Here is a 16,521-nt window from a genome sequence, read left to right as displayed (position 1 = left end):
CAGAATACTCTGAGAGACAGTGCTATTAGCCCCATTTTACAAACAGGGAACTGAAGCACAGCAAGATAGCTCAGTGGTTTGAGCATTGACCTGCTAAACCCAGGGTTGTGAGCTCAATCCTTGAGGGGGCCACATAGGGATCTGGGGGAAAATTAGTACTTGGTCCTGCTAGCGAAGGCAGGGGGGCTGGATTCAGGGTCCCTTCTAGCTCTCTGAGATAGGTATATCTGCATAAGACTTGCCCAGTCTCACAACAGAAATTTGTGGGGAAAGCAAGGAATTGAACCAAGGTCTATGGAGTCCCACTCAAGTGCCTTAGCTACTGGATCATCCTTCTTTCTCTGTACGAACATATCTATTTAAACAGTTTTAGGGACTATAAAGAGCCTAAAGTCCTTTGCTGAACAGGGGGTCTTAGTGACTACCTGTGCAGCGTGGTGTGATCAGACTTCAAATGGAATCGAAGTGCTTTTAAAATTACTCTAAACAGTTGTTTAAGATCCCAAAGCATTAAGGGTAGAGTCCTCACACATGCTGAAGCCCAAATGTGGGACGTGTCATGTGACACTGACCCAAAGTCAGGGATACAGAAATGTTACTCATGCAAGAGATTTAAATTGCAACGGAAACCCTTATTTTAATGTAAATGACTCTCTGGATCTCCTTGGCTCCAAGATTCTGTATTTCGGATGTAAATAAATTCCAGCTATAAGAGTGAAGGGACACCAAAGCTGTATGGCATTTACGTATTTGGGATTGCAATGAATGACGCCCTTGAAAATGAAGCCCAGTTGAGAGGTCTGCCTGAACAAGGCCCTTCGCAACACTCACATGCCACTCGGCCCTACCAGGTGGCTCGTGAGCTGCATAAAGCCCTGTGTGGGGGTTGCATGTTTTCCTGACAGAATACGGTGCACATAGGGAGGCAGGTTGGAAGTCTAGTGAACTGAGTATTAGACTGAGCGTTAGGCATGGTGGAGTTCTAACCCCCCCTCTGTCATTGACTCACTGGGTGGCTTTCAGAAACTCTGTGCCTCAGTTTTCTGACCTCAGCAGAAATTACAATGCCTCCCTACCTCAAAGGGATGATAAAATTAATTGACATTTGTAAATCCCTATTAAAGATATCAGGCTTGATCATCTCCTGGGACTCCTCAGTGCTGTACATTCCAGTTGGTGGAGTCCCAGCATTGCAAGGGAGCTAGCCAACTCTGCCCCCAAATCACACAGACTGGTGAAGGGAAATGGCCTGGATGTCTGGAAGAAGCAAGGCAGGACTGAATCAAGTCCATTCAGTACTAAATATTATGTGTAGTATTAAAACAACAAATACATACATTTTAAAGCAAATTAGGAGACTACAGCTGATGACATCCCTAGCACCTTAAGTGGAAGTTACAAAATGCACTACCTGCCTTCTGTGTTAGTAATGTCCATACTCTAATCTAGGCTTGCATAGATACAAAAGGCTGCAGCTGGAATGACTATACATAACAGGCAGCCTTTCTAAATTGTCTAGCAGCGTTGGCTGAACACATTCAAACACAGGGTATGTCTACACTACGGGATTATTCCGATTTTACATAAACCGGTTTTTTAAAACAGATTGTATAAAGTCGAGTGCACATGGCCACACTAAGCACATTAATTCGGTGGTGTGCATCTATGTACTAAGGCTAGCGTCGATTCCGGAGCGTTCCATTGTGGGTAGCTATCCATAGCTATCCCTTACTTCCCGCAGTCTCCCCGCCCATTGGAATTCTGGTTGAGATCACAATGCATGATGGCGCCAAAACAGTGTCACGGGTGATTCTGGGTAAATGTCATCACTCATTCCTTCTCCGTGAAAGCAACGGCAGACAATCACTTCACGCCCTTATTCTCTGGATTGCCCTGGCAGATGCCATAGCATGGTAACCATGGAGCCCGTTTAGCCTTTTTTCGCTGTCACCATATGTTACTGGATGCTGCTGACAGACGGCGTTACTGCAGTCTACACAGCAGCAATTTTCATTGCCTTTGCCAAGTAGCAGAGACGGTACCAGGCCCTATTCACCCGTCTTCTGCTTTGGATATATTGGCGATGATGGGTTACCAGTCATATTGTACCGTCTAGCTTGATGTCATGGGTGCCTCCTAGCTGGCCTGCTGAGATCGGTCTGGGGCGCATAGACAAAAATGGGAATGACTCCCTGGGTCTTCCCTTCTTTAATGTTTTGTCCTAAAAATAGAGTTAGCCCTGCTAGAATGGGGCAAAGTCTCTCAGAGAACCAGAGAGCACAGCATGCTCAGGTAGAGTCCCAGAATCCCACAGAAATGAATGAACTGCATGCCATTCTAGGTGGGTGCCCTGCCAACCAACCCCACCCGTTGTTTCCCTCCTCCCACACCCCTCCTGGCGCACCCGTGCAGTTATCGCCTCATTTGTGTGATGAGGTAATAAAGAATGTACGGAATAGAAATCAATTGACTTTTTAGTGAAATAAAATTGAAGGGGGCAGCAACCTCCAGCTGCTATGAAGTCCAAGGCAGGGACATCTCCATTACTCATTAAGGTGGGGCGGGGAGAGGAGCACAGCCTCCCGCTGTCTATGATAGCTCCAGAATCTCCATTAGACATGAAAGGGGGCGGGGGGAAGAGGATGCTCAGACTACCAGCTGCTATGATGAGGACGGTTACCAGCCCTATGCACCATATCTGCCAGGACTGAATCTACAGGACACAAAGCCTTAAAGAAGGGGACCATACCAGGGAGTCATTCCATTTTTGGCCCAGGTGCCCCCGGCGACCTCACCAAGGTCAGCAGGAGCACTCACAGGATGATGACGGAGACGGCTATTCAGTCATTTCTGTATCGTACCGTCTGCACGGGAGGGGAGGGGAGGGATGACGCTGTTTAGCGGTGCAGGCACTCATCTACCAGCAGTATCAGTAGACATACGGGTGACATTGACAAGAGGCAAGAAAATGATTTTTTTCCCTTGTTCTTTGGTGGAGGGCGGTAACAATTGACGACATATTTCCCTGAACCACTGGCAAATGTTTTTGACCCTTCAGGCACTGGAGCTCAGCCAAGAATGCAATGTTTTGGAGACTGCAAACTGTGAGATAGCTCGAGTTCTGAGTCCCCCTCCCTCCCTCCATGAGCATCCATTTGATTCTTTGGCTTTCCGTTACGGTTGTCACACAGAACTTTGTTGAGTCTCCTGGCTGGGTCTCTGTCTATCAGTAGCCTGAGATTTTTTCAAAATGCTATTGCTTTCTTAATTCTGGAAGCGGAGCTCTGATAGAACAGGTTTGTCACCCCATACAGCGATCAGATCCAGTATCTCACGTACGGTCCATGCTGGAACTCTTTTTGGATTTGGGACTGCATTGCCACCTGTGCTGATCAGCGCTCCACGCTGGGCAAGCAGGAAATGAAATTCAAAAGTTCGCGGGGCTTTTCCTGTCTACCTGGCCAGTGCATCCGAGTTCAGATTGCTTTCCAGAGCGCTCATAATGGTGCACTGTGGGATAGCTCCCGGAGGCCAATACGGTCAAATTGCGGCCACACTAACTCTAATCTGACATGGCAATACCGATTTCAGCGCTACTCCCCTCGTCAGGCAGGAGTACAGAAATTGGTTTTAAGAGCCCTTTATATTGATATAAAGGGCTTCGTTGTGTGGATGGGTGCAGGGTTAAATCAGTTTAACGCTGCTAAATTCGGTATACAGGAGTAGTGTAGACCAGGCCATAATTTAAGCTCCTGATCTTCTGGTGACCAAAACCTCCCGAGTTAATTGGTGTATTTTTATGCACTCATCATATAATCTTTGAAATATTATCTTTCAGCCTGAATATTCACAGGACAGATTTAAAATATAAAATTGAAATACAATCATGTACTTCTGGGGAAAAAAAGAGCTCACTTTTTAACTAAAAGGTGCTGGCGTTGATAATTTTCTTTCTATTCAAATTATGGAGCACCACCTAGTGACTACATGGTACCTAGCCACCTCTAAATATCTAAAGAAGAATTAACACTGAAGAATTAGATGTCAGTGCTATCTATCAATACCTAAACCAACAGGAGGTTATTGATCTAATATAAGTATCATACAAAATATCATTTTGTATGATAACCTACTGCAGTACAGGATAGCACAAAACTGAATGCAAATTCTAGAACATGCCAAAACAATATTCCGTGTGTTAAGCAGCAAATTTCCCTTTTCTGAATGTATGTTTAATTTTTTCATAACTTTTCAGCATGTGTAACATATGAATGATTATGTGTGTGTGTCGTGTGTATGCTTCAGATGTATATTTTATACCTGAATTGTAGGGGTTTCACAGTATTTGAAAGTGCATGATTACTTTCCTCCTTTCACTGCTGTCAGAAAGACTTCATTCAAAGAGGCAAAGCAATAAAGGTCCTCCAAGATTGGGGCAGTGCTTGTTCCAGGACAGCTAACTGTGCTGTGAGACCAAGTCACCCTGAAGTTCTTCCTCATGCTAAAATCCCAGTCCATCTCACTCTTCACTCATTGGCCTGAACTGTATGGATGCTAGAAGACACTTCATGACATCCTGTTTGCTATCAAAATTAGCACTTATGAGAAAGGCTGAGTTGAAAGCCCTGGAGACTTAAGTCCTGCACCTGAGAAATCGATGGCTCTGAAATTCGCTCCCTTCCAGTTTTGTCTCAAATAGTCCAAATTTGCTGAACTTCAGGGCATGCTGCAAAATTCATCTATGTGGTAAAGGGGAGGCAGTGTGGCCTACTGGAGTGTGACTTAGGAAACCTGGCTTCTATTTTTGGCTCTGCCACTGGCCTGCTGGGTAATCTTGGGCAAGTCACTTCACTGCTCCGTGCCTCAGTTTCCCCATCTGTAAAATGGGAATAATGTTACCATTTTAGTAAATGGAAAAAATTTTGGTAGATTAGGACCCCAAATGATCTTCTTTAACCTATTTAGCTTTCCTACGGCATTGCCCTTGAAGAACTACAAGAGCTCTTTAATTTACCTGTGCCTAGGAATATAACATCATACTGCCCATCTTCTGCCATGACATGATCCACCACAATCTGCGTCAGCCTGTAGTCCACATTGATTCTAGTAAATACAGGTCCTCCAGTCACCGGGTAAACTGACTTGTACATCAATGGATGGCGTTTTATAAAACTAATGACATCATCTGGAAAATCTCTGGTAGATTTAATCAACGGGTCATAAGTTTTGCTCGGGCACTGAACACAAGGAAGGGAAAAAGAAGATAAAAAAAAGAACATAAAGAAAAAATATTGATTACTTTGAAGTGTTCATTTCTGTGTTAGGAAAACTTATTCACAAACAGTGCAGGGAGATAAATGAATGTTTAGTATAATGGAAAAAATTGTCTCACTCACTTGGAAACAGCATTTAACATATAGGGTGCTTAGGGTGACCATATGTCCCGATTTTATAGGGAGAGTCCTGATATTTGGGACTTTTTCTTATATAGGCACCTATTGCCCCCCAGCCCCTGTCCCGATTTTTCACACTTGCTATCTGGCCACCCTAAGGGTGCTACACAGAGTCCACTGAAGTCAGTGGGAGCTGCTGGGTGCTAAGCCCTATTGAAAAACAAACCACTTGTTTACATGCCTAAATACGGAATTAGGAGTGTAACTTTAGACAAACATTGTCTTTAAACCTTGGCTTTTGTGTGTATATTGTAAACCCAAGAGTTCATCCAGAGGGAAAGTAATTTGGCCTAGAATTGGAATAGCTCGTGGTGTTTCAAATTTTCTAGTCACCAATGCGTGGAAGCACACTGGGCTGTTCAAAAAGACCATCCAAGAATTCTCTGCATTGGGTTCTTCAGCTTGCCACTTTCCCCCTTGTTTTTCCACTTCCCTCTCCTCTTTTCATTTTTCATGTCCCTTTTATCCTCATTTCTGTTTTTCTCTGCTCCACTGATTTTCCTTTAGCTTCTAAAACTCTCTGAAACTTTATCATTTGTTTCCACTAGACCCTTGCCACTTCTCCTCAGTAATAAAAAATTCAGATCCTCGCACTATCACGCTCTTTCACAAAGGAGATGCAGTTTCTGGTGTCACTTATTCACCTGGCCAATCCAGCAGCCCTTCCTCAGGCAGACCTTCCACTGATGTCAGTGGGAGTGCAGGTCAGTTGCCAGATGGGGATAGTAAGGATTGGCAGGCAGTGTTAGTAGGAAGGCTTTGTCTAGCAGGCACTCTATGAAACTCAAATAGGGGCTATAGAAATTCAAGCACTCAGATTCTATTTTCCTCCATTCAAGAAAAAAAGTCTGTTAATGAAACATTTTAAAAAGTTACCTTTGGGACTTAACATATATCAGTAAATAGGTATGAAAACCACAATTAAAGAGCCTATCTGTGCACGGCTGGTGCAAGGATGTTTCGTGCCCTAGGCAAAACGTCCACCTTGCACCCCCCCCTGCGCCTCCGCCCTGAGGCACCCCCCCACCCCAGCTCACGCCTGCTCCGCCTTCACCCCGAGCACGCCGTCGCTGCTTCACTTCTCCCGTCTCTCAGACTTGCGGCGCCTAAGCTGATTGGCGCTGCGAGCCTGGGAGGCAGGAGAAGTGAAGCAGCCACGGCGTGCTTGGGGAGGAGGCGGGGCAGGGGTGAGCTGGGGCAGGGAGTTCCCCTGCATGCTGCCCCTGCCCTTACTTGCTGCAGGCTGCCCTCCTCACGCTCCCTGCCCCAGCTCCCTCTGCCTAAATGCTGGCGGCGACTGGGGCGGCCAAAGATCCGTCCGCCGCGGTCGCTGCTGAAGAACATGGCCCCCTCCAAATGCTAGTGCCCTAAGTGACCGCCTAGGTCACCTAAATGGTTGTACCGGCCCTGTGTCTGTGCCCTCTTCTAACAGTCTGTGTGACTATTCCAGCTATCGTTACCTCCCACAAATTTCTGATGTTCAAGATTTTTGTAACTATTTTCAGTGTTTAAAGTAGAGGTCCCAGGTGTCTTTTCTTAATCAGGCCTCAGTCCTGAGCATCAGTAGGAATTCAGGGTGCTCAGCACAGAACTTCACATTATTAATATGGAAGCAAGACTTTGTTTGCTATTTGTGCAGTCATGGAAAGCGTCTGCTGAATATCAGGAGAACTTCCTGACAGAGACACTCAACCATGGAAGAGCCGGAGGCCCATTACTTCAGATTGCTTAACAAGGAGTCAGACAAGTAAACTGGGTATGGAATAGAGGGAGAAAAGAAAGACCTATTATATTGTCTATCCATTTTACTTCTATTGGTGTGTGTTTTTCAACAGTTAGCCTACAGTGCTCTCTGGTGGTTCTCAATGGAAAGTCCCCAGCTTCTTAAATCTGAATTGCCTGGATACAAATACAAGACATGCTTCTTTTCATCACTGTCTGTGCCGTTTAGGGTGACCAGATGTCCCGAATTTATAGGGCCGGTCCAGATTTTTGGGTCTTTTTCTTATATAGGATCCTATTACCCCCCACTCCGTCCCGATTTTTCACACTTGCTGTCTGGTCACCTTAGTGCCGTTGCTTAACTGTTTAGGGCCACAGGATACCCTGATCTACACATCACAGAGAGGGGTAAAAGGAGCCAGAAAAGATCCAAAACTGAAGTGGGAGAAGTGTAAACAGAAGTATTTCAGAAGATTATCTCAAGAGACCACAGAGACCCAACAGTCTCTCACCAGTGTTGGGGTTCTGTAGCACTGCACTGGTGCAGTGGAGCTGAACAGGGAAGCAGTCACTCTTTAGTGGCCTGTTCCCTGGCACATTTCCTAATGGGAATCTACTCAAAAGTTACATCCGCTAAAACATCACTCTCTACATTACAGAAGCAGAACTGTTTAATCATACTCCCCTTGTTTGACTTTGTCTGTTATACAGCTCTCTTCTACTATTTTTGTCCTGTGTAGGGAGTTGCAGACTGTGATCAAGCCACCTTTTAGTTTTCCCTTGTATAACGTAATCAGGTTGAGATCCTTGTGTCTCTTGTCATAAATCAGGTTTTCCAGACCCCAAATCATTCCTGTAGCTCTTCTCTGAACCTTCTCCAGTTTTTCAGTATCCTTTTTTATAGCATGAACACCAGAACTAGGCACAACATTCTGACTGATGAAGGCCTTTAAAGTGATTATAGCTGCTTACTATACATGAGATAAAAATGATAAAAATAATCCCTGTGCTTCCTGCCAGATGGAGCCACAACACGCTTTGTGAGAAGGGATGTCTGACAAAGGAGTCTGTGCATAGTGCACTAGGGAAAAATTAAGGCTTGTGATGAGATGATTTGCAACCATCCCCTGCAGCTGATTTAAGCAAACAGGGTTGTCAACTTTCTAATCCCACAAAACATAATACCCTTGCCCCACCCCTGGCCCTGAGGCCCTGCCTCTATCCTTTCTCTGAAACCCCTCTCCCTGTCACTACATCCCCACTTCCCTCTTTCTCTCACTCTGTCCCACCCTCACTCACTTTCACCGGGTTGGGGCAGAGTGTTGGTGTGCAGGAGGAGATGAGGGCTCTGACTGGGGGGTGGGCTCTGGGGATGAGGGGTTTAGGGTGCAGGAGGGGGCTCTGGGCTGGGGTAGAGGGGTGGGGTGTGAAAAGGGGCATTTAGTATGGGATCTGGGAGGGAGTTTGGTTGTTGTAGGGGGCTCAAGGCTGAGGCAGGGGGTGCGGTGTGGAAGTGGGTGCAGGGTGTGGTCTTCAGGAGGGAGTTTGGGTGAGGGAGTGGCTCAGGGCTGAGATAAGGGGGTGGGGTGCGGGAGTGGATGAGGGGTCTGGGCTTCAGGAGGGAGTTTGGGTGAGGGAGGGGGCTCAGGGCTGGGGCATGGAACGGGTTGGGGTATGGGAGGGGGTTTGGGGTGCGGGCTCCAGCCCGCCGGTGCTTACCTCAGGCAGCTCCCGGAAGTGGCTGGTATGTCTGTCTCCTAGGCAGAGAGGCCAGGGGGATCTGCCTGCTGCCCGCGCCCACAAGCATCGCTCCCGCAGCTTCCATTGGCTGTGGTTCCCAGCCAATGGGAGCTGTGGAGCTGGCACTCAAGGCGGGGGCAGCGCACGGAGCCTCCATGGCCGCCCCTACAACTAGGAGACAGACATGCCAGCCGTTTCCGGTAGCCACATGGAGCCAGGCATCCTGCCTTAGCCCCACTGAGCTGCCAACCTGACTTTTAGTGGCTTGGTCAGTGGTGCTAACCGGATGCACGAGGGTCCCTTTTTGAACAGGTGTTCCAGTCAAAAACTGGACGCCTAGCAACACTAAATAGAACTCATCTCACAACACACATTTTTCAAATACCAAATGTGCAATTTGACAGATAGCCTAACTCTCTGGTGCCTATTAAGGACTCAGCGGTTAGAAGTTGCTACATTACATAAGGGTTTGGCATTATTTAAAACATTCATACTATGTACGGTGAATACTATACCAAGGACTGTGCCTGTCCTTCTCTTCATGGTTTGTGTGCATTACTAGCACATAGGTAACAATCAGACTTATTTTGCAGATAAAGTAGAGACTTTCTGGCAAATGATTATTGAGACCCCTCTTGATAACTAGACAGCTACAAGAAAGAAATTTCTTCCGGAAGATCAGTACCAGATCTGCACTCTGAGACAGTGCTCTGTATACGTGCCATGAACTTGCATTGATATCAGGGATAGTTCTATATATGCGCAGCAGTGAAACCACAAGATCGGAACCAGGCCTGCTGACGGGGGGCAGGGGAAAGAAAGGGCAATTGCTCAGGGGCCCAGGTGATTGTAAAGGGCCCAGGGGGCCCCGGCCACTGGCAGCAAAGTGGAGCTAAGGCAGGCTTCCTGCTCTCCTTCACTCTGTGTTGCCCCTGGAAGTGGCCAGAACGCCCTCCGGTGGGCAAGGGGTCTCTGTGTGCTGTCCCCGCACAACGCAGACTCCACAGCTCCCATTGGCTGGGAACTGCGGCCACTGCGAGCTGTGGGGGTGTTTCCTGTGGGCAGCAATGCACAGAGACTCCCTGAGCCCCCCACCTAGGAGCCACAGCCACATGCCAGTCACTTTTGGGAGCCACCCGAGGTAAGTGCCAACCCCCTGCCTTAGCCTAGAGCCCACACCCAAACTTGCTCCCAGAGCCTGCACTCCTCAACCCCTCCTGCAAACAAACTCCTGCAGAGAACCTGCACCCCCTGCCCCAGCCTGGTGAAAGTGAATGAGGATGGGAGAGAGTGAGCAGGGCAGGGGCATGGCCTCAAGCAAGGGGTGGGGCAAGGGTCTTTGGGTTTGTGCAGTTAGAATAATAGGATGTCAGGGTTAGAAGGGACCTCAGGAGATCATCTAGTCCAACCCCCTGCACAAGGCAGGACCAATCCCCAGACAGATTTTTGCCCCAGATCCCTAAATGGCCCCCTCAAGGATTGAGCTCACAACCCTGGGTTTAGCAGGCCAATGCTCAAACCACTGAGCTATTCCTCCCCACAGTTGCCAACCCTACTGGGCGGGCATGTAGAAGGCCTGGCCCTGCCGGAAGAGTGAGCCCAGCAGCGCAGCTGGCAGCTCTCTGGGCACCAGCCAGCACAGGTGCAACACCGCCCAAATGTCAGGTGGACCACATCTGCACGGGCGCAGCTTGTGCATTCATGGAGGCCCATTGACTGTTCTCCCTTGGGGCCTGGAATTGCTATTGGTGGGTCTGATCGGAGCAGAGACCAGCTGTGTAAATCAGGTTGGAGACATTTGTCCTTTAAGTGGATTCTATATTCATATCTACATTTAATCTGTACAGTCCAGTCCAGCCAAAAAGATAAATTAGTTTCAAGTTTGACTTGTGGTAAACACAGCTAGTAACTATTCTCTGCAAGTAAAGGGAGTTTTACCTGCGTAAGTCTCCTAAGAAAGAAACTAGTTAGGAAAAGAGTAGTTTTTGACCAAGGGTAAAATTTTCAAAAGCACCTAAATGACCTAGCAGCCCAAATCCCATTTTTCCAAAGTGATTTAGATGCCTAAAGAAACAAATATTAGGAACTCAACGAGAATTAGGCATAGCTGCAATTTTTCTTTCTAAATACTTTTAAAACCTGGCTTTTAGGCAGTTAGGAGCCTAAGTCTTATTGAAAGTCATTGCAGCTTAGTGCCTACTACGGCTCAGATTTTAAGATATTTAGTCACCTAACTCGCACTGTCCTTATGTCACTTTTGATTACACCTAAATTAGTAAGGAGGTTTTGAAAGTTTTATGCTAGATTCTTGAGGTGTTACATCAGTGAAAGGCAGAATTGCACTCTACATCATCATGTACCCAGTGTCCTATCATTTAGTGTCAACCTACAATTTGATGTACCGCTGTGGCTAAAAATTAAAGACTCAACTGGAAAATACAGTTGCTCTTGCATTACTGCCCTGTGATAGTTATTCACTGGGCATCTCTGGAGACTTTGGCACAAGCAAAGAAAGACAAGGAGATATGTCAACTGGATACTGTAAAAGTCTCCTTTGGAAATATATTTTCATTTGCTGTGAGTTATTCCTAGTGGCATTTTGCCAGCATTTAAATAAGGTCTTTATCCCCTGGTTTTCTGAGCAAGATCTCCCACGTTCCGTTGTCTGATGTCCTTTCATGAACGAAAGCCATTACAAGGTTATTCCTTGGAGACTGGCTCTAGTCAGATTCATTTGTGAAGAAAATGATGTTATTTTAATATAGGGAATTTCTGTCAGAATAATTTGCTTTGATATTATGTAACAAAGAAAAACAGAGCGTGTGTGACAAATCTAAAAATCCATTCAAAGTCTAGTCAAAACCCTTTCCATTTCCAGAGAAATTCAAATAGATCTATAGTGACAGCAGAAAAAGAGTAGATAGAACAATAGCTGTAAACAAACCAAGCCATAGCTAAACAGTACATATTCAGGGCAGCAGTTAGGGAAATTTCTCTTTATCCCCATCCCTCTGAACTATCCAAATTTAATCCTCCTCCAACTTAAACTGTTCTGGGAACACAGTAACTGATTACAATGGTGTAGTTATCCATTTAGGGGTTGAGGCAAAGCCCACCGAACCGAATGAAAATATTTTCATTTTCTTCACTGGTACAAGTGGTAGCCGTGTTAGTCTGTATCCACAAAAACAACTAGGAGTCCAGTGGCACCTTAAAGACTAACAGATTTTTTTGGGCATAAGCTTTCGTGGGTAAAAATCCACTTCTTCAGGTCCATGCATCTGAAGAAGTGGATATTTTACCCACGAAAGCTTATGCCCAAATAAATCAGTTAGTCTTTAAGGTGCCACCGGACTCTTTTTATTTTCTTCACTGGAGCTGGGATCAGCATAAGTGAGAGTAGAATCAGGCCAGATTCCCCGGGTTCCAGATGGTCAATAGCTCCCCACTGATGGAATTTATCTTTCTCTCCTTTGTATATCTTTCTGTGATTTGCATTATCACTAGCTAAATATGGTATACTTTATATGGCACAATCCACATCTTCTAGTGCTTTTTGTATGGCTCCTCCATTCACAAATGAATCCCAGCCACTTTGTTTCTGAATACCACTTTGAAAATCGAAGTTAGCATGAGAGACTGGAAGATGTGATAGATGTTCTGAGAGCTAAAATGCGAGACTTTTAAACATCTTGTAGAAATGTCTATGTGAAAGAACATGAGATGCAGGAGAGGTGACATCACTTGCTAACATCTGTGGGATTAAGAGCAAAATGTCTACCAATCTGGAACTGAAATAATTATATTACTTTCAAAGGCCTGAATTCTGCAGTGTGTAATGTCAGCAGATCCCTGCCCACTAATTTCAATGGGCCACTATGGACACTTGCACAGAGTAGTTGGCTGGAGTGCGGTCTACTATGACTTCAGTGGGCTTTGGTTCATGTCCTAAAACAGCCTGTCCATTAAGAACAGCTGGACAGGTGCAACTCTGTTGTGCTTGGCAAAGCTAGCTGTGTCAATAGGCATCTCTGGCAGTGGCATGGGGTACTGGAGAAGGGAATGAAAAATGATTCTCTGGCACCAACAGGACTTTGCCCTTTGGCAAGTCACCAAACAGCTCCATCCATCTTAAAGGACAATCTATGTAGGCTTGGGCTTCCTTTCATACTAATCAGCAAGACACATGATGTTAGAGGGTAGGTAGCAGAGTGAGTGAGGTAGCTTTTCACCTCTTGAAAGCTGAGGTCACATCCTGGCATATGTCACAAGTGAAATTGAGAGGGGTGATCTGCACCCATTCCATAGAGACATTCCTGTACATCCGGAAGGACCAGACGGTGTCTCAGATACAGCCACACATCTCCCACTGAAGTCAGTGGCAGTTCTACATTCACATTAGAGGGCACAGGACTGAAACATCAGGAATGCTGCATGTGAGGACTTGAATTCTACTCTATGTAGGTTCTTATAATACCCTCATCAGCATAGTATCTGAGCGCCTTCCAATAGTGCATTAAGTGAGGTGACTAACATCTGTCATGGGAGGATTAGTTTAGCTGTGGGTGGAAGCCTACAAAGACCATATCCAGAGTGTAAATCACTCTTGCAAGATTTGTTAGGTCTTTGCATTTATGAAAGATAACTGCATAAACACATAAGTTAAATGTTTTTAAAAAAACCACACATATTGTGCACACATGTTCAGCTACTGTGTAAAATCTGATTCACAAAACATTAAGGGATTGATTCAACTCCCATTAAAGTCAATGGGAGTCTTTCCATTGATTTCAATGAGAGTTTGATCAGACCCTATTTGCTTTGGGTCCAGTTATTATCCTAGTTACCCTAACATAAATGCTGTAGCAGCGCCACCAAAATTGTTGGAGTTACTCCTAATTTACACAGCTATAGCTAAGAATTAGGAGGTGCCTATTGGTTAGGGAGGTGGTGTAGCACACTGTGCTTGGACTCAAGATCTTAGGGTTCTACTCCTAGCTCTAACATTAGCCTGCTGTGTGACTTCAGGCAAGTCTCTTTGTATCTCAGTTTCTGCATCTGTAAAATGAGGACAATGATATTTACCTCTTTTGTAGATCACTTAGATGTATTATTATTATGTGCAATTCTAGATCAAATTGTCCACTCTACTACGGGAGGAGATGAAACCTCAGAAGCTCCACAAAGATGATGGGGAAAAGACACCAGAACAGATGATCTGCAAAGATGCTTTTTAAAATTTTCTCATAGAGACTAAGCTAAAGCACATTTGCACTAATAAAATCCAAATAAAGTCAGAAGATGGTAAATTAAGGCAAAACTTTTTCAACTGTATGTTAATGAAGGTTAATTTGGTTGCAGTACATAGATGTAAGATTTTCTCTTTTTTGCTTGTCTGGTAAAATATGTAGTTTAATGTAGTATGTGTGTCTGAGTAAACCTCACAAAATGCAAAGATGTGCAGTGCTGCTGAGTTAACATTATGTGGAAAGCTTTGCTGACATTTTCAAAAGTGGATGCCAAAAGTTAGGCCCCTAAATATATGATTTATCAAAATCCTGAGCACTTTGTAGCTCTTAATAAGGTCTGTAAGAGTTGCGGGATTCTTAGCACTTTGAAAATCAAGACAATTATTTGGGAGCCTAACTTTATGATCAGTTTATTTATTTTTTAAGTATAGACCCCTAATGTTTGCATTTCCTGACATCTCTTGACTTTAAGAATGCATCTTTAACACTGCATTGATGTTGACATTTTACATCAATTTTTTAAAAAATAAAATGTGGCTCTATGCATGTTTCAACCTAAGGACAAAGTGTAACAGTTCCAAAAACACCTAAATCTCATTTTTAAAAATGACATCAGAATTTAGGAACCTAAGTTGCATTGAATGCCAATGGGATTTGAGCTCCTAAGGCCTAAGTCTCTTTTGAAAAATGGGACTCAGGCTCCTAAGCCATTTAGGATCTTTAAAAAAAACATTACCCAAAAGTCTGTGTCTGATAGGCAGTGTGTGAAGTTCCAGCACTTATTCTGCATTTGGTATTCTATCCTGCCTGCCAACACCATCAGTGTATCTCTGTGTATAGAGACAGCACAAAATATGCAGGCAGGATCCATAGGGAGATTTAGAAAGCAGAATTTTGCACTAACTTTGTTGACATGTCATGCAGGCCTACTGGCTAGACACACACGGGGAGCAGCAAAACAGCACGGTGGTCAAGGACCAACCATTTTCTTTAAGAAAGAGAAATATTTTGTAAAAGGCTCAGATTCCCCTAGCTGGTGTCTGGTCCTAGACTGACCCAAAAGGAAAAAAAAAAATGTTAGTTCAGGTGGTGTTTGGAATCAGCTACTCCTCTTTTCAAGGTTCCACTGCCTGCCTCAAACATGCTGTATCATTTTTCCTGTTAATGCACTGGAATTGTGGATATTAAGGAATAAATTTGAGAGAATTGTTTTTAGGTGGACTGGAATAAGAAGGATCCACTAAGTGACCCTGACTTTGCAAGTGGCACTGTAGAGCTCTCTGTAAAGCTTTGCAAGTGCAAAAGGCAACTCAGATTCACTGAGTTCAGAAAATCTGCTGTTAACTCAAAGATGATTCATATCAGGGAAAACATATTAGTAAGGAGGTGGAGGAGGTTTCTTCAGGAAAACAACATAAGTGAAATGTTTCACTTAATCAGTAGCCCAATTACAGTGTGGAGATCAAAGGAGAGCTGAATTGGAGAAGTGAGGAATGCATTCCAACCTATAAAGATCAGGAGCAACAAAGAGATTAGCCTACAAATAATAAGTGACACCTGTGTAACCTCCATGTTTTATATACATGTTTATTACAGCAGGAAAGCCAACCAGAGAGCAGGCTAGTGGGAGTTTTTGGCGGAGAGTGTTGGCTTTGAAGAATGCTTCCCTTAGGGTTCAGTCTAGTTAGAATGAGATGTACAGCACCCCCACTACCTGCAGCTGCATTGAGGGGATAAAAGAGGTGAAATTTGATCAGTGTTAGATGTTATGGTGAGGAGCTCTACGGAAAAGTGAGAGAGACCCAGAGTAAGGAAGAGATCACATCTGAGAAGCTCATATTAGTTTTAATCATTTTACAGTTTTTCAAAAAAATATAATACTCTGAAAAACAAAGAATCCAGAAACCCAGGTTTGTGAGGTGCTTAGATACTAGTGCTTATAGCCATAACAGTAGACAGATTAATTTTCCCCCTAATTTAATCAAATTCCTGCTATTTGCCTTCTACCTGACATCAGAACTGATTATAAATGTGAAAACCTTCAGAATACATTTTAATCAGAGTTTTTGGAGATTTAGTCCTGGTCTTCTTCTAATGTTAACAGTAGCTTCCTGGGTAGTGTTTTCTTGTGACAATAGAAGTTATTCAATCTCAATTTTTAAGACGCAAAAGAAAATCAGAATGAAGTACGCTTGCCTTTCAAATGGACCTCAATTTCAGATCTGCCGGCTGTTATTTTGATTTGTCCCCTTTCATCAGCTCCCAAATTCCAGCATACTGTATTTCAATTATTTCGCCTTTGTTTAATTTCCATTATTTCCTGGAGGTTCCAATTAACACCACTGGGACAGTCATGG

General features: G+C 44.5%; 1 protein-coding gene across 8 annotated transcripts in view; it reads right to left on the bottom strand.

Moving 5' to 3' along the window:
- Positions 1-16,521, bottom strand: part of LOC116837266 (semaphorin-3D) — a 207,321-nt gene that overhangs the window by 33,010 nt on the left and 157,790 nt on the right. For all 8 annotated transcript variants that reach the window (XM_075064377.1, XM_075064398.1, XM_075064410.1 and 5 more), the window contains one exon: positions 5,015-5,237. In XM_075064377.1, the coding sequence (XP_074920478.1) occupies positions 5,015-5,237 (223 nt within the window). The remainder of the gene's footprint in view (positions 1-5,014; positions 5,238-16,521) is intronic.

This window comes from Chelonoidis abingdonii, chromosome 1 (assembly GCF_003597395.2).
Source record: "Chelonoidis abingdonii isolate Lonesome George chromosome 1, CheloAbing_2.0, whole genome shotgun sequence".
Lineage (NCBI taxonomy): Eukaryota > Metazoa > Chordata > Testudines > Testudinidae > Chelonoidis > Chelonoidis abingdonii.
This window is presented reverse-complemented; position numbering and strand designations above follow the sequence as displayed.